Raw genomic sequence first — 27769 nt, 5'->3', positions numbered from 1 at the left:
ATGATTATTCAAATTAAAGAAAGTTCAAGATTTTTTCAGTTTGTTTGTAAAACATTATGTAAATGAATATTATAGAAAAGTATATATATTCGAGGATATTTGTATAGAAAAAGATTATGATGTTACGAACTTAATTTTTATTATTTTAATTTGTTATTATTTTAATTTTTTTAAATTAATTTAGTTTGATTATAATTTTAACTTATTATTTAATAAAATCATTTTAGTTCTACCTTTCTTTATTTGACAACGGTTCTAATCTCTCAATCCTTTCAAAAACTCGCAAAATGTTACAAATATTAATATCGACACTTTAATTGATTAATATAAATAAAATTTTCCAAAATGTATCTATTTTTTTTTGTGTAAAATTACGAGTGCATTAAGTTAAAATTCGGTAAAACTTCAAAAATTTAATTATAAAAATCTATAATAAAAATTATTCTTTTATTGATATAAAAAAATAATTGGAATTTATAAATAATTAATAAATTTAATTGTAGAGTAGCAAAAGTAAGTTTAATTTAACAATACTGTAATAATAAAATAGATTGTAATTTTTTTTGATTATATATTTTGTCGTATGGGGATTCGGTAGAAATGTATTCTAGCATGTGTAGAGTACCCAAACTGTAAATTTACAAACAATTTTTGCGATAAACTTTAAGAACCACGCTCTAATTTATATTAATTTTTATATGGATTTTTCATATAAATTAAAAAAAAATACCAAAAATGTCTATGGATGAAATTGACTGAAATTTATAGGCAAATACTCTATACATGTCTAAAATACATTTCATGTTAAATTATAATTTTTTAAATCGCCCTCGGTAAATGATTTAAAATGGAGAGATTCCGAATCCCCATACGACACATATTTTTAAACTTCTAAAAAAAAAAGTTTTCTTTTTTCTAACCCTTTCGGCTGTATTTTTTTTTTTAAAATGGGATGATTATATTATTTGTCCAAGTTGTAGAATCATTATTAACCAGTGACATTATTATAATCGTGTAAGATTGACGAATTCATTCATCAAAATACATTTAATAAATGATATATATGTACATGTTAGTCAACTGTAGATGCCATATTTTTTTTGCCTTGCCTTGTGCTCCTTAACTTATTTTGACTTTTATGTTTTCTTTTGTTATAAAAGAAAAAATTTGTATATATTCCTTATTTTACCTTTTTTTTTTATTAGATTTATAGAAAATATTTTATTAAACGACATATGTCAGTCATTTAGTCTGCACTTTGATAAAATGGTGTCTACAGGTCTACAGCCGAATTACCATGGTTTGTACAAAAAAAAATAAATCGTGAGTGAGTGTTGATTTATATAATATATATCTAATACACAATATTCTGATAATAACGTTATGCAGTTGTATTGGCAAATAAGCTATAACCAAAATGTTTTTTAACGAATGATTTATAAATAAATATATATATATGATTGACTTATAAATATAATCATTGGATCAGGGAGAGAGATTCATTTTCCCATTCCAACTCGGACGAATGCACGCTATCGACATTTCGGGGAGGATTGGAAGAAGGTGTCGAGTTCTTCGTCGAATTTTGACCTAACCTGATCCGATCCCAGTCATTCTTGTTCATGATGTTTATACCATGGGCGTGTACGTATTTTTCGAATACCGAAGATGATTCCATCAAATCGGATTGTTTTCGTTGATTCTTTGCGGATATCGAGGTGTCAGGAGATTCATTTTCTTCGTTAATTTGTTCGGGGTCAGGCATTCCTGGATAGAAATATAATATTAAACTTATCCGATTTATATTATTTACTAAAAAAGGTGGTGTAATATTGCCTAAGCCTCGAGGCTTTTCTAATAGATGTAAAAACATTTGTGCTATCTATGACCAAAATCTTCAGTTTTGCGAAATATTTTTCTGGCTAAAATATTGAGTTTAGCCGTATTTAAAAATCGGCTCAAATCGACCCGTTTAACAACCCTACTAAAAGGGGAGATTTTTTTTTTAAAAAAAACTACATATACATAGGTTTTTAAACTCGAAAAATTGATATCAACCCTTTAATCATTAAGGTATAAATCAATATGAACGCTCCAGGCATCTTAAAATTGTTATTACAAAATTGAAACCTGTAAATATTTTGACAAAGGGTTCATTTTATATCTTCTTTATTTTATGGTAAATTATATTTTCTAAAATATATTCCGTATATTAATTGGTAAGCTGTTTTGAGATTTGATTAGATAAATTGGAACGAGAATACGGAAACAATTGAACAGGATAAAATCTAAAAGCAGAGCCTCCTTTAGTAACAAGTAGGCAGCTAAACTGAAGCCAGAAATTCCTTTTTTTTTAAAAACTACTTCTATTAACAGGAACGGAAATCGATTTCTAACAAAAAGTACTAAATAAATTTATACGTGTATACTACGTTTGTATTTTTTCTAAAAAGTTGATATACCTTAATGTATTAATATGTTTTTTAGATACATAAATTTTTATCAAAAGTAAAGGTTTAAAAGTGAATATATTTATTAGACGCGGAGGTATGAAGATCATGGAAATTAGAAACCTGTAAAATCAAATTCTCTGTCTATTTAGATCAGGCCCTGATCTAGGCATAAATTTTTACTTAGAATCCAATAAAATCATTGGCTAAACAAAGGAACCACTTCTTGAAAAACATTTCTAAGCAACGACTATAAGTATGCTAAACAACGAACCAAATCTCATTAAAAATGCAATAACATCACAACATCGTTTCCCGATATTCTACATATCATACCCTTTACCAATACCTAGAGATTCATTCATAATAATGCATATGAAAGTGTCGTTGAATGCAATGGACCTACCATTTTGGCAAACCATATAGTAATTATTCTCATGTTAAAAACTACTATATATTTTTTTAAATTTTTTTTTTTCGTAAAACTAAACAAATTATATGTTATCCTAATTTTATTTATCCAGATTGATGTTGTTTGAAAAATATGTTTATTTTAAAAAGAATGGGTAACCAAAACGGCGTCTTTAGCTGTTTTTCATTGATGTACACCTTTAATGAATGTATTGTCAGTCTAGGTATTATTATATGTTTGCCCGTAGCACAGAACCATCTTGTTAGTGTCCAAGAAAAAATATAGAGGTTTTAATGGATTCCAAACACAGATCTATTAAATTGGATAGATCATCAACCGACTAGACCAAAGACACTCGAAAAAAATCAATATATTTAAAAAAAAATAATTAATTTATATATAAAAGATAAAATAAACAACGAGATTAAATAATTGACATTCAATCAGTCAAACTTAAAAATAATTTTTTTTTTCTAAGGCATTAACCCATGCCGACAGTTAATGGACTGGCCCTTGCCATGACTCCATCGAAAATTATATCAATATTATTTCACCTGTTATATTCAAAAAGTCGAGGAATGGGCCCATACTCTGTAATTTGGATTGATTGGCACCTGTTTGGAGATAAATAAAAATATATATATAACTTTTACTATAAAATAAAGATTTCTTGAACCATAGGTTTTGGACCCTCTTTTTTGCTAGAAGGGATCAGAGGGTGAGTTGACATAGGTTATTTTATTTTTACCGAACCCTATAGATATGTTGAATGTAATATTGGTTTTAACTTATACACAGTTAGAGGTTTAAACTTTTTTAATATACTTTTTATTCTAAGGAAATTTCAAAATTAAAGTCATTACAAGTAGTGTTGTTAATCGGCTCGTTTTGAGCCGATTTTTAAAAACGGCTAACTCGATATTTTAGCCAGAAATATTGCCTAAGCTTCGAGTTTTTGATAATATATGTCATGACCTTTGTTCATTCTATGAACACAGAATCTTCAGGATCGCGTAATATTTTTCTGGATGAAATATTGAGTTAGCCGTTTTTGAAAATCGGCTCAAAACGAGCCGTTTAACAACACTAATTACAAGTGCAGGATGAATCTCAAAAAATATTTAAACTTTGTTCAATAACACAAACTTGTATCATTAAGAGATTCAAGGTCTGAAAGTTCGGAGTAGGAAGTGGATATGTAACTTTTCAGTGGAGAATCTGAGAGCTTTAATTTTCCAGAATTGTTACCTAAAATTTAAACAAGAAAATCATTACACCCCTAATCGTTATTTTGAAAAAATAAAAAACCATATATATATATATATATATTCACAAACGACCTTTCTTTAATAATAATCATTTAAAATAAAAAACAGAAAGAGAACACATTCCATGCTCGATTGTTTTTTTTTGATAATACAGTAAAACATGTTTAATTTGGGCTCTCGATAATTCGGGAAACTCGCCTTAATTTGATCAAAATTTGTGGGTCCTAATCAAATATGCTATAAGTTACCAATAGAAAGTAAAAAAGTCTGGGCAAAAAAAAATCTTGGTTCCAACGATGCCCGAATTAGATGAGTTTTACTGTGTTCAAAATAAAAATAACACTGTTTTCTTCTTTTTTTCCAGTAAAACTTTATATAAATTTTACTTATTGTTTTTTTTATAAATCAAAACTTAGCAAATATGATTCTACATATAAATCGAATCTTCCTAATTTAAAATATATTTCTTGCCTCTCATTTACAGTTGGCGGGAATTCACGAAGAATTTTACGAAAGATGCTGAGTTTTTTTTAAATATATTTCGGCGTGAATTTGCGGTTCACTACGAGTGAGGGGGGGGGTTAGGAATTGTAAACACGAGAATGTAAACAAATATTTACTGGATTACAAGGAAAGAATAAAAACGGTGTGTATATAGTGTATGTTTAAAAAAAAATATTTCTGGCTTTATACCCTATGTGCATTAGACATTAGACGTGGCCTTGTAAGTGAATCATAAATGAGTGCAACATAAAACAAATTTTTATATATATTTTAAAAAAAAAGTAAAATAAACCTTGATCTATCAGGAGTTGTTCATTTGTCATATCACTAGTATATAATAATAAAAATATTTATATATATATTTAGTTGAAATATTCGGCGAAGATGGTGATATATGTGGTAGATGTTTTCACCGATTTCAAGGAATATGCTTTATAGACCAAAATTTTTTAAGAAAATTTTATTAACTTAAATCATCTATAGATAGAATTACTTAATTCTGAAGGATCAGACAATAGAGAGCTTTTTTAAATAAATTTACGATGGTTCAACAGTTGCAAGATTGCATGATATTCAAAGGGTAGGCATGCTCTTATACAGATTGGAATAAGATTTTGAAATGATTATGCCTATTAGATTTTAAAAAAATGACGCCATAAATTATTTAAGTTTCAAAGATCTGCTGAAAACTCCTGTTCGCCAAACACCTTCGACATATTATATACAAATTAGAATTGTTATGTTATTTATTTTTTTTTGAAATATAGAGATCAATGAATTTGATTTGAAATTTAAAAGTTCCCTTTTTAGGGAATATGAGAGAAAATATTTAATTAGAAATAACGTATAAATTTGCAATCAATGTCAGTTAGGAAGCAATGACATATAATAATATGTAGACTGAAGATGTACTCATTAAAAGGGTGCATCAATGAAAACATCTGGGAGGCCATTTTTGGTTACCCATTCCTATGTCTGACGCAAACTTTATTAAAAAATTGCCCGATCATCGAGATAATAAGGAAGAGGCAAGTTATCAATTTAATAGTAGTTTTTAACAAGAGAATAATTACTCTATGGGTTACCAAAATGGCGGGTCCAGCTGATTTGCATTCAACTACGCATTCAAAATGCATTATTATGGATGCATCGTCAGTATAGGTATTATTACAATGTCATTGGTTAGGAGGTTCTGCGGTGTCAGATTCTAATAAACCTATCCAGAAAATGAGATCGTGTCAATGAACATGAATAAAAACTTGATTTTAAAAAAATAAATAAAACTTCGTAATTATGCTGATATCGGACTGGGATAAGCTAGGAAACTCTTCATTTAGCCTTTGATGTTTGAAAGATGGTGGTTTTCTGTTAGCCGTTTGTTTTAAGGATCTATGGATAAGCTCGTATCTCATCCGGTTTTTAAAGTGGGATCGTCTAAACCTTTTAGAGCTAAAATGTTTCCATTTAAGTTTCGCGATACCCTTTAGCGAGCCGCTTTCGAATTTGTTATCCAATAATTTTCGGGTTGAGAATGATGAATGGTTCATAGGATTTCTCGATTTGTTGGCATCAAATTTTAGTTTATTTTTTGTTAAGTCTTTCATCGGATTTTCTAATACTGATTCGATTCCATTCTTTGTTAAATATGTAAAATAATACATTATATATATCTTTTTTTTAAGTCACTATAATCTTTTCAATACAATATTTAATCTTCTACTTGTTTAAATTGGAAAATAAAATGAATGTCAAGATGTATTTAAGAAAATCTCTTAAACTGGTGACCAGGGTAGGTTTTGTATACTTAATAGCTTTTTAGTATAGACTAAAAAAGTTTTTAAACTAGGATCTCATATTTTGATTAACTTTAAATATTTTGGTGGCATTGTTATTTTTCACATTTTATTTGTTTTTTAGCATAGACTAAAAAAGTTTTTAAACTAGGATCTCATATTTTGATTAACTTTAAATATTTTGGTGGCATTGTTATTTTTCACATTTTATTTGTTTTTTTGGGGTTTTTTGTATTTTTTTTTTGCGATTTTTTTTCGTTTTTATTTTAAAATTTTCTTATTTGCTCTTTTGGCTATTACCAAAGGGATAGTGTAGGACCAAAAAAAGCGATATAGATTACTGGCCATATCCACACATTGCCTGATTAATATCTTAGTCAATACATGTATTGCCAGTGTATAAATTAAAAATCAATAGCATAGGCGGAGCTAGTATTTTCTAGTCGGGGAAGTTACTAATAGATTAATTTTGCCCTTCAAATTAGGTTTCACTTATTGCAGACCTTTAACTAGTGTTGCATTTTTTTTTTGAAAATTTTGAATGAAAGGAGGTGGGTAAGTGTATAAGGAGTAATTTATATTATTAGCTTAAATTTGATATTTACTAGAACACAAATTTTTCTTTATTCATATGACTATGAACTCATAGGTTAGTAGCTAAATTGTCAGGAATTTATAGAATATGCATCATGTGTAACAAGCCTACACATCATATCTATTAGTAGTGAAGGTCACGGTCCGGTCTTTGGTCCGGACTGGACCGATGCCCTCGGACCGGACCGGACCACGGTCCTTAAGAAAAAGATCAATCCAGACCGTGGTGGACCGGCCTTTTTATTTGTTTAAAAAACATATAATTTTTAACGTAATTTAATTTGTTATCATTTTATTAAATATAAGTGTATTATAAACAATAAAATTTATCCAATGGTATTGGAGAAAGTGATTTTGTGCTGTGGAGGGCATATTAAAATTAAGAGTTTGTGTTTTTGAGATATTTTCATTTTTATCATTAAAAATATATATTTTATGTTCTATCAGATGTCTGCTTAAGGTACCTAATTAATTTTATTAAGAATAAGGTTAAGTTATTTTGACAATGAATTATTCTGACAGTTTCTTAAGAAAAAATAGAACTATATAAATAATAACCAAAATATTTTAATAATAATACTGCTTATATTGATTAATTTATTGCTTAAAATTTATAATTATTTTGTTACTTGATGCTGACGATACATTAAATTTAGTACTGCAGCGAACACATATTCATGTTTTTTATTGGGATTATAAGTAAAATGTTTCTTGGAAAACTAATGGTTTTCATATTGTAAAATAAAAATTAACAAAATCTAAAATAACTCATCTAGAAAAATATCATAAAATAAAATATATAAAAAATTATATAAATTGAATAGTAAATCAAACCTAAATAATAATAAAAGACCGGTCCGGACCACGGTCCTAAAAGATCGGTCCAACAATCGGTCCGGTCCGGTCCCGGTCTAAGATTATTAGGACCAGACAATTGACCTTCATTATCTATTAGACATAAATATGTGGCTTAACACTTCCTATTGACTAAGGGCAATACGCGTATTGTCAAAATATCTACATTACCAATCATGCGCTAAATTTAAAAGTTACGACTTTTTAAAATTTTTAATAGAAAGAATAATGTTATTAACCTGAATAGTTGACGGTGATATAATTTCGTTTATCATTATATAGTTTATATCCATTTTTGGTCTAGCCATTTGAAAAAATAAAATAAATAAATGATACAAAATTAGAAATGCAAGATTTTTTACAATGATATAAACTATAAACAATCACTCCTAGTGTTGTTAAAAATCCCTAGAACGGATGTAAAAAACGGATCCGTCTCCACTTTGAATGCAGCCTTAAAAAAAGACCCAATTAAGATTCCAAAATAACATTATGTAAGCCCTGAAGATTTTGCTTATAGCTGGCAGAAATGCTTTGTACATCTATCTGCCAATTGATGCATAAACATAATATTTAGCCTTTTTGAAAAGTCGATTCAAATCGGGCTATTAACAACACTGGTCACTTCTTTTCAAAAAACATAGAGGTGTCACTTGTCGCGCTATTTTGAGCGGAAGAAGGACACTGAGTGTGCGTGTGTTTTTTTTAAAAAAAAATGTCGCTATGATTTTAGGACATCGTGTGATTAAAATAAAAAGCTGGAATATGTCAAATTTTGTAAAATAAATATTCTTTTCTAAAAAATATTTTACTTTTTTTTACGGCATCTGAAACAAGAATCAACGAAATTACCCATGTTGACGAATCCATTATCAGGTAACAACACGAAACTTATCCAGCCTTTGGAAAGTTAAAAATGTTTAATAAGAAAAATTAATAAAAAAAAAATTGATGATTTATAATAATTAGCTATTTATCCTTTCCTCAAAATTGAAAAATAAAAATTGATATATATATATATTATAAAGTTTTCAAATATTTTCCCCAAATAATGTGTTTATATCGATTTTTGCTTGAAAAAAAGCCATCATTAAGCGATGAAAAAAATATATTATTACATTTTTTTAAAATATTTTTTTTTTGTATTGATTAATTTCTTTCTTTTTTTTGGCTGGACGAAATTTAATTTTCTTAATTCGTTGGCCAGGTAACAAATGAAAACATCTCATAAAATAAAGGTATTATTTTTTAGGCTCCCTAGCTTTTAAGTTGTTGTTAGAGGAAAAAAAAGAGATTGATAAAACCGGAAACAAATATTTCAGGCTGCTTTGGTTCCACTTCCTAAAATTTTTAAAAAGGGGGTTCAGGTTTAGGTTAAGATTATCCTTAAGATTCAGATAAACAAATATTGCAAAAATTTTTAAAACGTATACTCCTTAAAATAAATCCCAAAGAATTTTGAATTATATTCACAAAATAATAAGGTTATAGAGCAATTAAATTTGTCTTTGAAAATAAAAATAATGTATATCTAAATTCATTGCCGCTTATGTATCTTAACGTCATCAATGTGTTTTTTTTTTCAATATTAAATCATTTTTTTTAGAGCCATTTAAAAATGTTAAATAATATTAATTATATTAGTTTTCCGTAGATTTTTTAAAATAAATTTTAAATTACCAAAATGTTTTTGGGTAAATGATATAAAATTTATAGGATAGTTATTAAACATGATGAAATGCCATTTTTTTAAAATTGGATTACTTTTTTTTTAAAATAAAACATACTGAAAAAAATGATATAAAATTGAAAAAATAAAAAATTTAAATGAAAAAACACATTGACGCTAACATAATATAGATACTCCATATGTATATACGTGATAAAAACGTTTCGCCCTCAAGTTATGGATACAATAGTACTACTTTTCCTCAAATCTATCAAACAGGATATTTGATTTAAGGGAAAAATATGAGCACATGTTTGCTCACAATAAGTACGTATTTTCAGGCATAATAGTCCTAAAACTATTACATAAACTTCTGTGGGATTGAAGGGGAATGGGCAGAGAAAGACAGCCCATCATGAATTGCATTATAGGCGAGGGAAGGGCTGGTTTTAATTTTATGATAAGTAAAAAATTCTAATGAAATCATAAAGCACACGAAAAGAATAAGTGAAATAAGAGCTAATGTCAATGAAATACTAGTCCGAAGTGAAATTAAAGATTACCTTGATTTGATTTTTAGAAATTTCCTTAATAGATCTTGTGTTTTTATTTAATTTCAGAAAAAGCTTCATATATAAGTTTAAGTGCATTATATTTTTCAAAGTCTGTATAACCATGATGCCTTATATTCAGTGACGAAGCGTCCATAGAAGCAAGGAAAGCATTGCTTCCCGTGAAATTTTTTTTACAAAATTTTTAAATAAACTTAATATAATCTTTGTACTATGCTTAATAAACTAAACTGACTTCGTTAAAAAAATTAATATAATTTTTATAACATTAAAAAGATTAATATAATTTTTATAACGTTAAAAAATTAATATCATATTACTACATTAAGAAATACTATTATTTTTACTACGTTAAAAAAGTTACTATTATTTTTACTAAGTTAAAAAATTAACTATTATTTTTACTACATTAAAAAAAAATATACATGAGGGAAGCAAATTTAATATTGCTTATTTTTTTAATAAATAAAGAGAAAATCATTCCATGGTATTGTGTAATTATACCATTAAAAAATAAGCATTGGGGAAGCAAATTAAAAAAGCTTATTTTTTTAATAAATAAAAGAGAAAGAAATTTTTTTATATAATATTTTTTTTCCTTACTTTTTTAAAATAAAAAATTTTTCGTTTTTAAAATCCTTAATGAATGTTTAATAATTGTAATTGTATTATTGAAAATTTATTAACACTAGTAGAAAGCCCTTCAAAATGATGGGGAATGAGATTTTTATTCATCTTTTTACGATAGATGTCATGCCAGATCCAAGCTCACAATATTAGGAAGCATATAATTATTAAAAAGTTTATCCAGCCCAGCTCAAACCTTAATAATTTGTTAAAGATATTCCCATGTCAGGTGCAAGCTAATATAAATTTTGAGGTTCCAACCCAGTCGTATCCAATATAATTTTGAAAATTTTTTCCCACCTCGGAGATAGTTAAATTTTTAATTGATTTATCATCACATGAAGGGGAATTATCTGATTTACCAATTAGTCTAAGGTGCAAAAAAAAACACATGTGAATTCCGTATTAAGGGAAACTGGGAAGGCCTGGGAAAACCACTTATTAGAGAATCATGACAAATAAAATAAAAATAACCGACTCTTATACTTTTTGGTAATATGATCAATTATAATTATATATATAAAATAAATTATTGTTTATTATATAGGGTTATTGTAGCTTTTCGGATAAATTTAATGTATGTCTTGCATTTCCCAAATTATTTGTCTATATTTTATGTTAAGTAAAAAAAAATGCTATCTATTTAAATAACAAAAATGACATTAAACACTAATGAAACTTATATGCAAATTATAAAATATTTTTTATTGACATATAAATTTAGGCTAATTTTTTTTAAAAATAATGAGGAATAATTATTATGTTGTGTATTTGATAAAATTAAGAGCAAATCCTTGTTGACATTTTTATTTTTGATGGAAAAAGCGACAAATAAATTTGGAAGGTTGTCTGGAAAGGAAATAATTAATGTACAATTTCATATCATTTAGGGTTGTAGATGAAAGTAATGACGGATTATCAAAGCAGTGTACAAAACACAATAAGTCCTGATATAGATGAGTCATATGCCTATGCCTTGGGATACTGGTAACGCAAAATGATATTTCTGTCAATAGCATTGGTAGCCCCTCTAAAATAGAATCATGAACGACAATGTTAACCATAAAAAGGTAGTAAGAATTGTTATAAAGGCCACGACAGAACTACTGCATATTTTTCCATTAATAAAGTTGATGAAAATGGCCGTACTGCACATTCAAGTTTGAACATTCCTCTAAATAATCACGAAAGTTTCTCAGAGGATTAGATAAAGTAATATTTATAATAACTCCAAGTGAATGATAGTACGGAATTGAATGCTTATTTGTTAAAAAATAGGCAGAGGTGGCATAGGGATTGTGGTAGTATTATTTGGAGGCAACTGGGTGAAAATAAAATAAACATATAAATATAAAACATAAGATAAAAAAACGAAATAAACCTCCAGAGGAGTCCATTTTAAGCGTAGTTTTTTTATTATTTTGGCTACCAGTAACTCTAGAACGGGCAAGGCGTTTGTTTATTCATCATTATTTTCTTTGCTTATCTTTAATAGATTCATCATGTTTTGTAGCAATGTGAGGGATTAAGGTTGGGTTAGCCTAGACAAATAAAAAAATCAGGCAAAAATATAAATAAACGTTATTATTGAAATAAAACGAACATTAAAATTCTGTAAACCAGTAGATAGGTCAATATTAGATGCATATATCTTAGTTGGAGGGATATCATCAAAAAAATTGGGGGGGGGGCAGAGATATTAATATTATAATTAATGAAGGGGAAATCTCTGATTTACGAATTAGTCTACGGGTAAAATATAATACTTTATAAAAATATTAACATAAGACTAACATTTAACATTAAAAAATCCCAATATAGGTTCAAGCCTACAATATTTGGAAAAAATTTCCAAGCATCCAAGATCTTAATAATTTAAAAAGATTTTCTCAAGCCCATTTCAATCCTTAATAATTTTTGAAAACCAAGCCAATATTAATTTTGAGAAATATTTTTTAAGCCCAGTCCAACCCATAATAATTTTGAAAAAATTTTCCCAAGCCTAGAGATATTAAATTTATTGAATTAACTCAGTTAAAATTTAAGTTATAGGATCATCTGTTTGTATAAAATAAATAAATAAAATCAACAATAGTAAATAATGTATTACTTTTTGGTTTTAATATGGACTCCTACAGTTGCATAGAAAATTTAAGTTATAGGATCATCTGTTTGTATAAATAAATAAATAAAATCAACATTAGTAAATAATGTATTACTTTTGGGTTTTAACATGGCCTCCTACAGTTGCATAGAAAATAGTTATAGGATCATCTGTTTGTATAAAATAAATAAATTAAACAAATAAAAAAAAATAAATAAATAAAAGCCGATGACATGACATAACGATGACATGACGTAGCGATGACATGACGTATCGATGACATGACGTCACGATGACGTAGTGAGGACATCGGAAAATTATAATATAGATTATCATTAAGCTCAATAAATTTTGATGCTAAAAAATTGATTATTGAAAAAGGAAGACCAAAACCAATTTTACAAAACTTAAAAAAAAAATCTAAACTTGCATCCGTAATTTTTCTATCGATAAATATGAAAAATATGAATGGCTCACTGGATGTGAATTTTCTAATTCTCTATATTTTTGGTTAGGCCTATTATTCCCAAAGGAAAAATATGTTTGGTATGATAAAAAATTTTTGGATATGAATAATATTTCAAAGCAGTTAAATGGCATGAAGAATCAACCTCTCATTTGCAGTCGATGATTCAATTTAAAACATTTGGCCAAAATCATATTGAAAATATGATAGATATGATGCGCAAAATATTAATCAAACAGCATAATTCTTAAGTCAAATTAAATAGAAAAATATTGAAAATATTGATCAATTCTATATGTTTTCTTGGAATTCAGGAGCTCGTATTCCGTGGTGATGATGAATCTTCTAATTCAGTAAATAGAGAAAATTATATTGAAATAATTTATTTGCTCATGGAAGAAAATTTACTATTGAAACATCATTTAGAAATAGTGCAGTTTTTATTGGACTAATAAGCGATATTCATAATGATTTGATTAATTCTATTTCATATATACCAAAAAATATTATTGTTAGATATTAGTAAATTCCAAATAATCAAAATTTCCCAAAATATTTATTAGATAATTTAAATGACACTTATTCTCAATTTTTCGACTTACACAAGCTGGAAACCGAATTAAAGGTAGTGTCGGGATGTTGAATTTAGAAAGAAAAAGAAAGTTAATGAAATATTTGAATTTTAATATGCACCGATTTGATGAAAAGTTCTAAAGAGTTTTTTAAATTATGCAAATTCATCTTAACTTTGGCTTCAAGAACAGCAAATCAGAACGGAGTTTTTCATCTTTAAAACGAATCAAATCTTATTGCAGAAACAGGATGAGCCAAAATCGATTATCAAATCTATCTTTGATTTCGATTGAAAAAAAATTATTAAAAAATTTAAAATTTATCAATAACTTATGCAGTACTATCATTTTTACTAAAAAATAAAGGCGAATACCACTTATTTATAAATCTTAATTTTATGGTTTGAGTTTGACTAAAATAAAAAATTTTTTTTTTTAAATAGCTTTCCTAATAGTAAACTTGACGCTTTGTCACTGCTTATACTTGTACGTTTTCCCATTAAATGAGTATAACCAGTTAATGGAGTCGGTAACCAGGCGATTGATACTGTTGTTCCTTAAAATGTGGGCAAAGAAAGTTAAGTGCTTCTTTTTTTGTCACATGTAATTGGGTGTGGTTTGACCTTTTCCAAGATTTTAATACGAAATGATATAAGGGTAAAAGGACAGTTTTTGTTCTTAGACATTTATTCACGAACGTTTGCAATTTTCTGGTCTCTGTTTTGACAATATACCAGATGTTTCCACCATAGGGGAGAATTGGAATAATTCAGAATTAAAAATTCGGAATTTTGTAAACACCGATCTAGCTTTCCACAATTTGAAAATTTATAAAATTGTGCCCTGGCATTATGTATACGGATTTTAAGTTTCTGCTTGCAGCCTTCTTTGTTGTTAATGGTTACATCAAGATATTTAAGGGATTTCATCACCTTAACCATTTTGCCTTTGCGAAGTTTTCTAGAAGGTGTGCATGGGACAAGGCTATTATCGTTCGTTCTTTTGTTAAACACGTATGAACTTTAATCTACTTTAAAAAAAGGAAGGAGAGCCATTAATGGAATTTATTTATAAACTTACTCTACTGGGGGCCAAATGTAACTATGGTAAGGATGTTGTCGTTGATACCAGATTGAGGGATCAATTTATGTATAGCATGGATTTATCTAACATTGAAAGGAATCTTTGATCAAATATCCGGATGGTGTGGACAATAAAGGAAAAGACATTTCTTCCAAATTCAGACTCAATCTTACTCCTGCGTTAGATCAAGTAGATAAAGAAATGATAAGGAAACTAGACACAAAATCACTAAAGTATCAAAACAATAATCTAGTTGCGAGAACATCGGGTCTAATAAAAATAATTACCCAAATAGTATATGGTATAGTATATGGATCTCTTATTTTTATATGAAAATTAATATAAGGTTAAACAAAGTAATACTTTTTATTTATCTATTTACTGGCTTATCGTTATGAGCAATTCTTATATAATAATTTTACCAATTTTACATGTTTAGCTATGTTTTTACTAAGATGGACTTTATTTATAAATGGTAAACTTTTTAAAATCTGTTTCTAAAATAAATTTAAAATTTACCTGTCATTCTGTGTTTACCTATCACAAATAGGTTTAATTATATTGCATTCATTCATAGATTTCAAAGTTTTCAAATCAGATGGCTAGCATAAGAGATGCTGATTTATCCTTATGGCTACATAACAAATTAGGGCAATTAGATGATCATTGGTCGGCGAAAATTATATCCCCTCATTTAAACCCCCAGACTATAACAAATGCTGCAACTATATTAAATAACTTTCAACCGCAGGTCAAAATTAAATTTCTCCTTTCGTTATTGCATGTATCACGAAGAAATATTGAAGAGGTTAAATAAAAATAATCGTTTTTTAAAATTATTCATTTTATAATTATTAAAGTGGAAAAATGAGATTGACCAATTTATTGAAGTGGCATCAGAATGTTCAGATCAATGGTGTTCAGCCTTAGCAAAATTATTAAAATCATATCCAGAAAAGGGTATTATTAATTTTGACAATGATGTTATGGATGAATATTTTCCAAATTTACTAGAAGAAAGTGATAATTATTAGAAAAATAAATTCTATTGCCATTTTAGTACAAAAGATCATAGATAGCAATCCAGTAAATCATAATGTTACTCCATCCTTACTTCCTTTAGAAAGTTTATATTTAAATAAAAATGCATTACAATCAATAACTGGCTATCAACCAACTTATACAAAATATTTTGCATTGAAAAGAAAACCAAAATCAGCAATTTTAAGGGCTGAAATGCTGCAGAAAGGTAATTTAGTTTTAACCCTTTTAAATTGTGTTAATATGTTATTAGCATCTGATGCACACATTCAGGCCAAATCAAAGAATCCAATGGGTGCATTAATACCAATAAAATCAAAGGTTGCTAACAAATCTGAAGGTTTTTGATATCACTTTATAAATAATTTAATTATATATATATAAAATTTTATTTAATAAAAAAAATATTCATAATATAAATTGTTAATTCTTGCAGCATCTCAATTCTTAGACCTTAAATTCAAATCCCAAACAACAAATTCATCCAGTAAAGTTACCAAGCAAACATTAAGCACAACCAAAAAGGAAGGTGGCAAAATTAAAGTGAGAATATTTTATATTTATTGATTTTTCTATATTATATTTGGCCAAGCAATTTTACTATCTAATGTTAAAATTCAAATGGTTTTCTTTATAAAGATTTTAGGAAATAATTTGTAAATATGACGTTAAAACAAGATCATATTTGTCAACTGCAAATTACATTTTTTTTTCTTCTCTACTTTTTTAGTTATTGGATATATCTGAACAACCTCTAACTACAAAAGACGCAAAAAAACGAAGAAAGCTAGGTTAAAACCAAATAATATATATTTTTTAAAACTTTAACAAAATATTTGTATACATTACCCTTTTGAAATTATTGTTTACATTCAGTGTCATATAATCCCCCCCCCCCACCCATTCAGGAACTTATGATTTTTAGAACCTCAGCTTCTGGGGGAGGGGGTGCTCTATTACCTGGGCACTTTCTTGTTGAAATTATGCCATCTTATAAATATTTAAAATAGCTATGTTTTATAGTCTAGTTTTGTCTGATTTTATTTTACTCATCACCAATGGTATATTCCTTAAAAATTTACGAAGAGTTGGGAGGAGCTGTGATTATTTTATATATATTATCTAAAATATGGTATATATATGTATATAAAATTATTATCAATATGAATAAATTCTCTATTTATATGATATTTTAAAAATAATGTAAAAAATTTAATGCCACCAATATCTATATAAATTAAAATATATATATAAATATGAATTTAAAACAAATTTTCCATTTATCTTTCATTTCTTCCTTTTCTTGAGCTGTATTTTTTTTTTGGAAAGATTTCATTCACTGCTATTTTTCCTTTTCCCTACTTTGATCCATGATCCATTAATATTTATGAAAATTAAATTTTACAAATTCTATTACTCTTTAAACTTGCTTGAATCTAAAATGATCAAAATCATAAGATGAAAACCCCTTTCACACTCGACATTCATGCAGCATAAAATATCCACACTAGTGATTTGCATCGGACCTAATTTCCCAAGCCCGATCCGACCCTATCCCGAACGGATTTTTTTATTTGTCTCGAAAAGTCCCACCCGAAATAAAAACCGCTCGGCCCGGCCCGAATTTAATTTAAATATAGAAAAAATTTTAAAAATATATTCTACAAATAAAAAAAATGTTCGCTCTTGTTTCTTGCAAGAATTTTAAAATAATATATTAAATTTATTTGACAAAATGTAACGATATCATATTTAAAAATTTAAGCTCGACCCGGCCCGAAATCTCTAAACTCCACTGTTGAGGAAATTTTTTAAACTTTGCAATAGGAATAACTTCTATTGTCGAAACTTAGCAATCATTTCATATTCATTTAATTTGAATCTTGGACAAATATTTTTATATTCGCTTTCCTTCCAAAATCGCTCATCTAAGTTTTTTAGGCCAATTTTTTTTTTGTTTGTTTGAATAAATAATATATCGGAAAAAAATTTTCTAAAATAAAATTAATTTTTTTATTTATTATTTCAAAGTCATTTTTACCCTCCCACTTTTTTTTTGTTAAAGCTATTCATTAGACAGGACTACATTATAGCGCGCACAAATTGAGCGTTTGCGTTTTGCCGTAATTTTTAAATTAAAAATAAAACGTAACGCGTTCCTTGTTTAAATTGAGGTTGTCTTTTTATTAATATCCGTCGATTCATAATTTTAAATAAGTTTTTTTTAAAAAATGGATTTGTTTTTTAAAATTATATTATCGTCTGCCTTCTTATTTCTTTAATTTTCAAAATTTTTCAAAATATTCCTTTTTTTTTGGATTATAAGTAAGTTATTTATATTACATTTTTTATATAATATTACAAAGCAAAGAATAATAAAAAAAAGCAGAGTTGTTAAAGTATCTAGATCCTGTATTTAGATATAAAAATGTGGTATCTGTATCTAGATAGATTTTTGATTAAAATACCTGTATATCTAGATATTATTTTAGACGATGTATCTGTATCTAGATCCATTTAAAAAGTATCTTTTAACAACTCCGAAAAAAAGTATTGAGATTAAAATGGTTGCTAACGCCATGACGGTAATTTTACCAATTTGCACTAGGCCATTTGTAATGCATTATTTGCGCTTGCAACGCAACGTTTGAAACGAAACGCTTAGTTTGTGCGCACTTTTGAATCGAATGTGAAATCGGTAAACACGATCTGCCTAACTATGATCGTAGATCGTAAAGATCTCATATATTAGCGTTGTTAAACGGCTCGATTCGAGCCGATTCCCTAAAAACGGCAAACTCAATATTTTACCCAGAAAATTATTACCCACAAAGCCCGAAAATTTTGATCATAGATGGGCACAAAGGTTTGGAAATCTGATCGCTTAAGGCCGCATTCATAGTGGATCCGATCCGACACGATTTAACAGCTGATCGATTTTTAAAATATATTTATGAGATCAATTTTTTTTTTATTAAATAACATTAATTTTATCTTTAATTCTATACATGATAATAACCTAAGAAATATTGGTTTTAATAAAGAAAAATTGATTCTCATAAACCGATTTTTAAAAATCGACCAGCTGTTAAATCGTGTCGGATCGGATCCACTATGAATGCGGCCTAAATCTCGAGGCTTATGGCCTAAGATATATAGCTAGCCGTTTTTTAAAAATCGGCTCAAATCGAGCCATTTAGGCAACACTACGTATATATTAAATAAACGCATAAATCGAATAATTAACCGCATAAAAAAAAATTCATATTAATAATCAAAATGGACGGAAAATTACAATTCAAAATCTTACGATCAAAGGAGACTCTCCCGAAAAAATATTTAATCCTGCCTAACGATTTTTAAAATTACGCCTTTTTTTTTTAAATTATAACAAAGCACCAAATTATAGATTATTATTCTTTTGCATTATTTTAATATGTTTTAGACGATATCAGTTTTAATTTCAATCTTCAAACTAATAACCCTGGTGGATCGCACAACCCTGCACCCTTCTTCGACGTGCATACAGTGAGTAATGTGATTTATTTAGATAAATCAGTATTTTATTTAATGATACCTTTTATATATATGTTAGCGGTTATGTGTTATTTTTTTTTACAATTTTAAAATCATATTTTAAGAGCGTTTTCTTCTCTTCTCTTCTCTTCTCTTCTTCTTCTCTTCTTCTTCTCTTTCTTCTTCTCTTCTCTTCTTCTCTTCTCTTCTCTTCTTCTTCTTCTTCTTCTTCTTCTCTTCTCTTCTTCTTCTTCTCTTCTTCTTCTTCTTCTTCTTCTTCTTCTCTTCTCTTCTTCTTCTTCTTCTTCTCTTCTCTTCTTCTTCTTCTCTTCTCTTCTTCTTCTTCTCTTCTCTTCTTCTTCTTCTTCTTCTTCTTCTTCTTCTCTTCTCTTCTCTTCTCTTCTCTTCTCTTCTTCTTCTTCTTCTCTTCTCTTCTCTCTTCTTCTCTTCTCTTCTCTTCTTCTTCTCTTCTCTAAATACCTTTCCGGTAAAATCAGATTTTTAAAATTTAAATAAGCGCGCTCGAAAAAATGATTTGAAATTGGAAAATTAACACATCACTATATATTTATGTATATAATTTTTTAAACAAAATAATTATGTATGTAAGTTGAATCCTAATCACGTGGCAGCCCTCAGTAATTTTTCGAATGCTGGCAATGTACAGATGAAACAAAATAGTCAGGTGCCAGATAATTTAGCCGCTGCTTCCTATAAAAGTTATTCCAATATCATCGTTAACAACCCCAACGTCGCCCAGGCACCCGATAATACCAATAGCCCGAGCAATATAAACACGAGTAACAATATCGATAGCGAGGACCTCAATACCAATTTGGTATCTGGTAATGACTCTAACAAAGATACTATTGTCATTTTTATATGTAGATTTTTAAAAAAAAAATCTTACTTCTATTGTTAATTATGTTTTTTTTAAAAATATTATACAGATGCTAATAAATCGGTTCCTATTAACATCAACAACCCTAATCTGTTAAAGCTCACGGTAGAAAAAAAAATTTGTTTCTTTTATTCAGGGTTCAGGAATTTTAAACTCCGTTTAGCGCAAATTTGATAACAGAATTAATCGAAAACCACATTTTTTAAAGAGATCGAACTCCCCCGTAGGTCTATACGGGTTCTATGGGTTGGTCATGAATCGGTCTCTGTTTTATCTGTTAAATTTCTGAACACGAATTCGGGTCCAGAACCCTGCTTTTAGTTATCTTTCATTTTATATAATATAATATGAAATTATTGTTTCTAAAACAGTCCGAGCAAATAGCCCACGCCCAAGAAATTTTTAAGGATGCCAACAAAGTCTCGGCTCCAGAAAAGGCTCTAATCCTAGCGTTCATGTCGGGGATCAGAGGTTTTTTTTTCAATAATTAAGTTAAATATCTCCAGTTTCGGTCCTGATTTTTTTTCTTCTTCGAAGAATTAAGGAATTTGTTTGAATTTGATATATTTTTTATTTATTTTGCTTGATTCTAATAGTTTATGATAAAATTGATTGCAATTATCGATTGATTTGTTCTTTGCCATTTCCAATTAAAATATAATTTGAAAATTCGCTATTTTACGGTTTTAAAATGAATATATATATATAATTTTTTTTGAGATAATCCTTGTCCCAATCAAGGGCACGTTCTGTCTATCAAACTCAGCGAGAGACTCGAAGAGGTCAACCTATCCCACCAAACAAGTTCGGACGCGGCTTTGAACATCGCCAACTCCCTTATCACCAGGTCTATAATGGTGGCCCAAATATTTTTTCAAATGAATTACGCCACGGGTGAATGGAAGCGAGTTAAAACTTACAGGAATTTTGTCGAAAACCCCTTGATTGGCAACGACGAATCACATCACGAATTAACGAATAATTAGTTTAGAACAAGTCATGAAGCAATTATCATTAGTTCACTTGCTCAAAATTTTTTTTAACAGAAAAATAGCGGGATATTGCGAATTATCTAATGTGCGAAAATCAAATTGTGTTTCATGTATATAGAAAGATTTTAATTTTGCTTTAAACCTAATATTATTTATCCATAATATAAATTAATATATCTTTGAAACTTTAAGAGTCGATTTTCTCATTTTAAGAAATTAAATAGAACAGTTCAATAATCAAGCTGTGAATTTATCATATATATTTTTTTTATTGGTACATTTATATCCTTTTTATTTTTGCCAAGATTCACTTAAGTGATAAAATAAAATAAAACATATACCTAATACTTTAAATATATATATAATTCGGATATACTAAACTAATCCTTTTTTTTTCTTCACAACTCGAAAAAAAAGGTAGCTTACAATCTGTTGGTTTTGCAGGGTAGCCAAATTATGTCAAATTTTGTCCCATTTCCAAATTTAAACTATAGAACTGAGTTACAGAGAACCTTGATGGGCCTGGATTTTTTGATCAGGTCCGGCTCAAGCACGCAGAAGTAAATTTTTTTACAAGCCCAGTTTAGAATGGTAGAGTGGTACATTTTATGGAAAATTAGTGCCAATTACTATTTGTGGTTAAAAGGGAGTTGGGTAAACTTTAAAATTCAAGTTTGTAAAATTGTCTCCCTTTATTAAAAGCTATCCAAGATGGTATATAGGCAAAAGTTTTGGGTAATTTTTTTCCTTAGAGCCTTTTTTTGGCATTATAATTGCATCCATATTTTAAGAAGTTATGGATATAGTCAGATGTTAAAAAAGAATACTTTCCAAATATATTATTAGAAGAAGCCCTAAATTTAGTAGTAGTAGTATAAACAAGCTCAAACTATAACTATAATACCAATAGATTAAATATCTAATATAGAAAATGTTGATTATTTTTCTTTTAGTGAAACAAGTGTCGCTGAGTTAAATAATATAAATAATATTGAGCGAGGTTTTAAATTATCTTAAAAACCGTCGAAATATGTTAGAAAATGCTTAATTATTATCCTTCCATTGGTGATTATCTTTAAAGAAATAAATTTTAAATAAACTATTGCAAATTAATATTTCAACTCCTATTATGAATATGCGTTAACGAATATTAAAAAGCCTGATTAAAATAATTAATTCTTTATTAAATTAATTATTTTAAATATCCATTCTTATTTTATGCGTATGTTATGTTCTTCTATCCCGCTTAATGGTGATTTCCAGGTTGGCCAGTTTTCCCTTTGATTTAATCATTAGGGGATTTTGTAGCAAGGTTTTTTACAATCGGATGCCTCTCCTGACATCCCTCTTTAGGTGGTTTTTACACCCAGTCGAGGAGACAATGATATTATTCTAGACCCAGACCGTATGGAACATTTTAGACCTCCATTAGCCTCCAAAAGACTTTGACGCTGCCCCGTCACGATCTGAAGATGGGATTTTGGGGGAGCATGTTATGTTCTTCACTAATAAATAATAAAAAATGTTAACCATTCTAATTTAGCAATGATAATTTCATAAAAAGTGTATTACATTGTATCTCTCATTTATCTTCTTGATATTTTGAATAAGATACTATTATCTGTATAAAAGAGATCAGTTTTTTTTATAAAGAATCTGTATCTAAATTCTTTTCCCGGAGGATCTGCCCAACTCATCCTAAGTTATCATCACGTTTTTTTTAAAGGAGCAAATTCGGGTTTTATAGTTCAACGAGCCATGTTATATGCCATCCATAATACCACAACAGATCTGAGACTAGTTTGTGTTTGGTTGTGCTTCGTTACAAACTTTGATTTAAAATGGCGGCTTCATTGAAATTAAAACCTTTGCTTGTCAATTAATTCTCCATTGCCATACCAATATGACATTGGTGGGGGCGATAAATATTAGAGGTAACAGATAGCAGAGATCTTAACGCGGATATAGTAATCTGGAATGTTTGTAAAAAGTTTTAAATATTGTTGGCAAAAATAAAAGAAAATAATAAAAAGGAATAGAATATTATTTTTTTCTTTCCGTTTATCTTTGATAGAAGTATCCAACAAACAACTTAGGACAGCTACATTAAAGATAGGGTAAAGGTAACGAAAAGTAAATTTATAAAAATAAAAAAACAGCTGTGAAAGTAAAGAGTATAAATGCATTCTAGCGCCAAATTGGTAAAACGTTTTCTCAAGTTTTTAATTATTAAAAAAAGGACAAAATGTTTGATTTTGTTCCTTGTTTATATTTTAATTTTTTTTAATAAATAAATTATTTACATATGATATATATATATAACATAATTTTATTACTCAACTTTTAAGCCTCCTAAATTTTTGAGTTTGAAGAAAATCTTCTAAGATCAGCTCATAATTTTTTTCATCATTGAAGGATTTTTTATTTAAGCTTGAAAATTAGGAAAAATTTGGATTTTTTATGGGTAAAATTTGATCGGAAAATCCATTTAATCTTTTTTCTTCTCTTTTTAAAGATTTTCCCTCTAAACTTTCTTTTTTTGCTTTCAATAACTAAATACTCACTCACTAGTCTTGTTAAACGGCTCGATTCGAGCGGATTTTTAAAAACGGCTAACTCAATATTTTAGCCAGAAAAATATTGCCTATGTCTCGAGATTTAGTAGATATCCAAACCTTTGTTCCTTCTGCAGACAAAATCTTCAGGCTTGCGAAATATTATTCTAGATGAAATATTGAGTTAGCCGTTTTTAAAAACCGGCTCAAAATGAGCCGTTTAACTAAATTAACTCACAATTTGGAATCGCTATACAAAAAAAAATCTAATAATTAATTTATAATTTTCTTTTTAAAATTAAAACAAATGTTTATAAATATTTATTAATTATTCGAATTCGAAATTATGAAGAAGGTAAAAAAAAAATTATCCTTAAAAAAGGAATCAAACGTTAGACCAATCAAATGATGATTTTATTTATATATTATTGGCGCCAAATTGATGTTACCGCTTATTCGTCGTTGGCGCGAATTCTCTGCGAATTATTTTTTTTTAAAACAAAATATCTAATTAGAAATTATCTTTCGTTTTATTTCATTCAGCCATCCAGATAAGAACGTCTTGAATTTTGCAAGGCCCCTCCTGGCATAATCACCCCGCCTTTTTGTATCCGCAAGGAAACCCACAAGACCATGTTAATTACATTTAAATTTACCATTGCGAAATATTTTTCCAGCAAAATTTCTCAAGATCGTTCAGTGTGGTATCTAGACTTTATACTTTTAATCATACATTATCTGAATTTAATTATGGGGGTTAAAAATTTATAGATCTCATCAAAGTTTCCCACAGATACATTAATTATAAATAAAATATCTTGATACAAATTTTTTTTATAAAAGTAAAGAGCAATATTTTGAAGGAAGATGAGTTATTATTTATTATCACTATCATCATAAAGATTAAGATCACGATCGTGAATGACTAAATAGGCGTTTATTTTGTCAATGATTTAATAGGTTGAGTGGTTTTAGGAGTCGTAGGCATATTTTTGAGACTATTAGTGGGTTAACTACATTATATTCAACATTACAATGAAAATATTTTTTAATAAACTTTGATTTGATACTCATGTCGAATTTATTAATAAATTTTAACAATAGTTCTCAAAGATAAATAAATTATTAAAAAAATATCATAATACAAAAAAATTATCTTAAAATAAAAAGGCGATTTATGTTTATAAAGAATCACAATTGCTGGCCGACTAGGGAGCTATTTTAAATGCCAATGATTTAGTAGTTTGAATGGTCTTAACAGTCGTAGACGAAGTTGTAGGACTGATAAAAGTTCTTGTAGTGGGTGTGTTTTTAAGGGTAGAAAGCATGGTAGGGGTAGTTGGCGTGGTAAGGGTAGTTCGCGTGGTAAGGGTAGTTCGCGTGGTAAGGGTAGTTCGGCGTGGTAAGGGTGGTTGGTGTGGTAAGGGTAGTTGGCGTGGTAAGGGAAGTTGGCGTGGTAAGGGAAGTTGGCGTGGTAAGGGAAGTTGGAGTGGTAAGGGAAGTTGGCGTGGTAGGGGTAGATGGCGTGGTAAGAGTAGTTGGAGTTGTAGACTTAGTTGCGGTGGTTATAAAGACGGGTGTGAAGTCTTTCGGTGCATCTGTGGGAGTTGGATTGATTTTGATAAAGTGTTTTTTGATAGGTTTCGTTAGCATGTTCCTGGGTTTTGGCTCTGAAGTAAAGATGATACATTTGCAGATGGGGCATCCCCATAGATCTTGCTTAAGAGGGCAACTGAGTTTACAATTTACCTTAACACAATCTTCATGAATAATATTATGCTTATATTATTTTTTCTTCATAAAAAGGTTTATGAGGGCCTCAACCTAGTTCACTATAAGAGAATTTTTATCACCAAATTTAATCATAAAACGCTTGAGTTTAAAAAGAACGAGGCCAAAAAATAACAAGTAAATTATTAATTAGAGTGTAGTGATTCAAAATCGCCGAGTTTAAGCCGATCTTTTAAAAACGGCTGACTCAGTATTTTACCAAAAAAAAATATAACGCAAGTCCTTAAGATTTTGTTGATAGATGGACACAAAGGTTGGAACATCTGGTAACGAAATTTCTAGAGGCAATATTTTTTTCTGGCTAAATTATTTTGGATTAGCAGTTTTTCATAAAATCGGCTTAAACAGAGCTATTATGCCTAGCTAATAGAGTGTAAAAATAAATTAAAAAAGGAAATATACCTATAGCATCATCTGGATTAATGCATCGGGAAGAATAAAGAATTGCCAAAAGAATAAATGACCCAAGCGTTAAAAAATTCATATTTATATAGATCGAATTTAATTTAGAAGAAAATTAATATCTAACTGATGGGTCTAATTTTTTTCTCTCTTCAAATAATAACGTAACAATTCGATATTATCTTTCATGTGACATAAAATAAGTTGAAACAAATATTTAAATTGAAATACAAAAAAATAAATAAACTTAAATTGATCTATTTATATTTTATATTATTTTAAAAATTACTATATAATGATATAAATGACAATAATAGCAATTGCTAAGTTATTTGTGAATGGAGATTAAATTATTATTACAAACATCTTTCATCTTAAAATTATTCTCTCCATGACTCTTTCAGCATAATTAGGAAAGATTTCTGTAATTTTAGCCGATTATTAGTTGGCCTATAAAAACGTATTAACTTGGTTTCTACTGGAACTATCATCTCAGCTTTGGGGTATTTTAGCAATTATCGGTTTACATTAATATCTCAAAGAAATATCGCATTTTATAATATGATACGTAAAAGAGTCAAAATACTTGAATTACATTTATTTGTTTCGTCAAAACATAAATTATAAATAAAATATGATAAAGATAATAATTTATTTATTTTATAGTGGGGGTTGGGAAATATATCACGACGAATGGTAGATTAATGTGGCGGGAATAATAGTAACGAAATAATCAACGTAGTGGTATAGGTTCAAGTTAGGTGTCTCGAGGCCCTTGATTTGGCGGAAGAGAGTATTTTTTTAGCTTTTGTCATTACCACTGATTCGGGTTTAGGAATCGGAGGATGGCTATCACATTTGCAGATAAGACATTTTCTTACGTTCATCTTGAGAGAGCAGCCGATGTCGCATAATAGCAGACAATCTTAATAACGTAATTATTATGCCCATTTTTAATTTTTTAAATATATATATTTGAATGCATGATATATAAAAAATTCCCCCAAAAAAACACAAACAATGTTTATAATAATATTAATTATAAAAGATAACCTACCCATAGTATGGATTGAATTAAGGGATCTGGAAGAATAAATAAGTGTCAAAAGAATTAAGGATAACAGCGTTAAGAGTTTCATATTTTTGAAATCTTTTACAGAAATTAGTAAAGAACTTACTTATTATGAAAACAATTAGCAAACTGAAATATAAAAATTGAAATAATAACATGTGATGGCTTTATTAATTTAATTTAAATTAAATACACAAAATTTTAAATCTACAAAAATAAATTAACTAAACCTAATTTAATTGATTATTTTCTATAGCGTAAGCTTAAAAATAATAAAAGTAATTGATACGTTTTTCAAAAAAAAATAAGAGAGTAAAACTGTGGTAAATTAGTAATTAGAACATCCTTTAAAAAGTAAAATCTTAGCTTCAATTCTAGCATTCAGGGTGAAGTGAAAAATTTCAATGAATGACTCTTTACGAATTTATTTTATAATTTTTATTTTATGGGTTTCAAGACATTTATTAAAAAATAAAAGAAATAGCCAACAAATCAAAATTTAGACATTAAGTTTGAATCACTTAAATCAA

At 28.2% G+C, this 27769-nt stretch overlaps 2 protein-coding genes across 2 annotated transcripts; one reads left to right on the top strand and one right to left on the bottom strand.

The window, feature by feature from the left end:
- Window positions 1-1329: 1329 nt before the first annotated feature.
- Window positions 1330-8853, bottom strand: LOC135926488 (uncharacterized). The gene is made up of 7 exons (XM_065462377.1): window positions 8689-8853; window positions 8116-8176; window positions 5919-6268; window positions 4927-4961; window positions 4009-4110; window positions 3417-3476; window positions 1330-1767 (listed from the first exon to the last, which is right to left on the bottom strand). Exons 1-7 carry the CDS (start codon window positions 8730-8732, stop codon window positions 1478-1480), a joined length of 942 nt encoding a protein of 313 aa, XP_065318449.1. The 5' UTR covers window positions 8733-8853; the 3' UTR covers window positions 1330-1477.
- Window positions 8854-15535: 6682 nt separating this feature from the next.
- LOC135926242 (negative elongation factor A-like) lies at window positions 15536-21528 on the top strand. Its single transcript, XM_065462044.1, has 11 exons — window positions 15536-15777; window positions 15830-15989; window positions 16030-16218; window positions 16264-16350; window positions 16447-16553; window positions 16741-16801; window positions 19456-19538; window positions 20137-20371; window positions 20477-20532; window positions 20799-20898; window positions 21148-21528. Exons 1-11 carry the CDS (start codon window positions 15568-15570, stop codon window positions 21411-21413), a joined length of 1554 nt encoding a protein of 517 aa, XP_065318116.1. The 5' UTR covers window positions 15536-15567; the 3' UTR covers window positions 21414-21528.
- The last annotated feature ends 6241 nt before the right edge of the window (window positions 21529-27769 follow it).

Source organism: Gordionus sp. m RMFG-2023, chromosome 3 (assembly GCF_954871325.1).
Source record: "Gordionus sp. m RMFG-2023 chromosome 3, tfGorSpeb1-WG-v2, whole genome shotgun sequence".
Taxonomy (NCBI): domain Eukaryota; kingdom Metazoa; phylum Nematomorpha; class Gordioida; order Chordodea; family Parachordodidae; genus Gordionus; species Gordionus sp. m RMFG-2023.
This window is presented reverse-complemented; position numbering and strand designations above follow the sequence as displayed.

Excerpts from the sequence above, each read along its gene's own strand:
- LOC135926488 (XM_065462377.1), bottom strand. The coding sequence starts at position 8,732 with ATGGGTAATTTCGTTGATTCTTGTTTCAGATGCCGTAAAAAAAA. Across the intron at positions 4,111-4,926 it reads ACAACTCCTGATAGATCAAG|GTAACAATTCTGGAAAATTA; the intron begins GTTTATTTTACT and ends TTTAAATTTTAG. Across the intron at positions 3,477-4,008 it reads TGAATCTCTTAATGATACAA|GTGCCAATCAATCCAAATTA; the intron begins GTTTGTGTTATT and ends ATCTCCAAACAG.
- LOC135926242 (XM_065462044.1), top strand. The coding sequence starts at position 15,568 with ATGGCTAGCATAAGAGATGCTGATTTATCCTTATGGCTACATAACAAA. Across the intron at positions 15,778-15,829 it reads CACGAAGAAATATTGAAGAG|TGGAAAAATGAGATTGACCA; the intron begins GTTAAATAAAAA and ends TAATTATTAAAG. Across the intron at positions 15,990-16,029 it reads TCCAAATTTACTAGAAGAAA|TACAAAAGATCATAGATAGC; the intron begins GTGATAATTATT and ends TTGCCATTTTAG.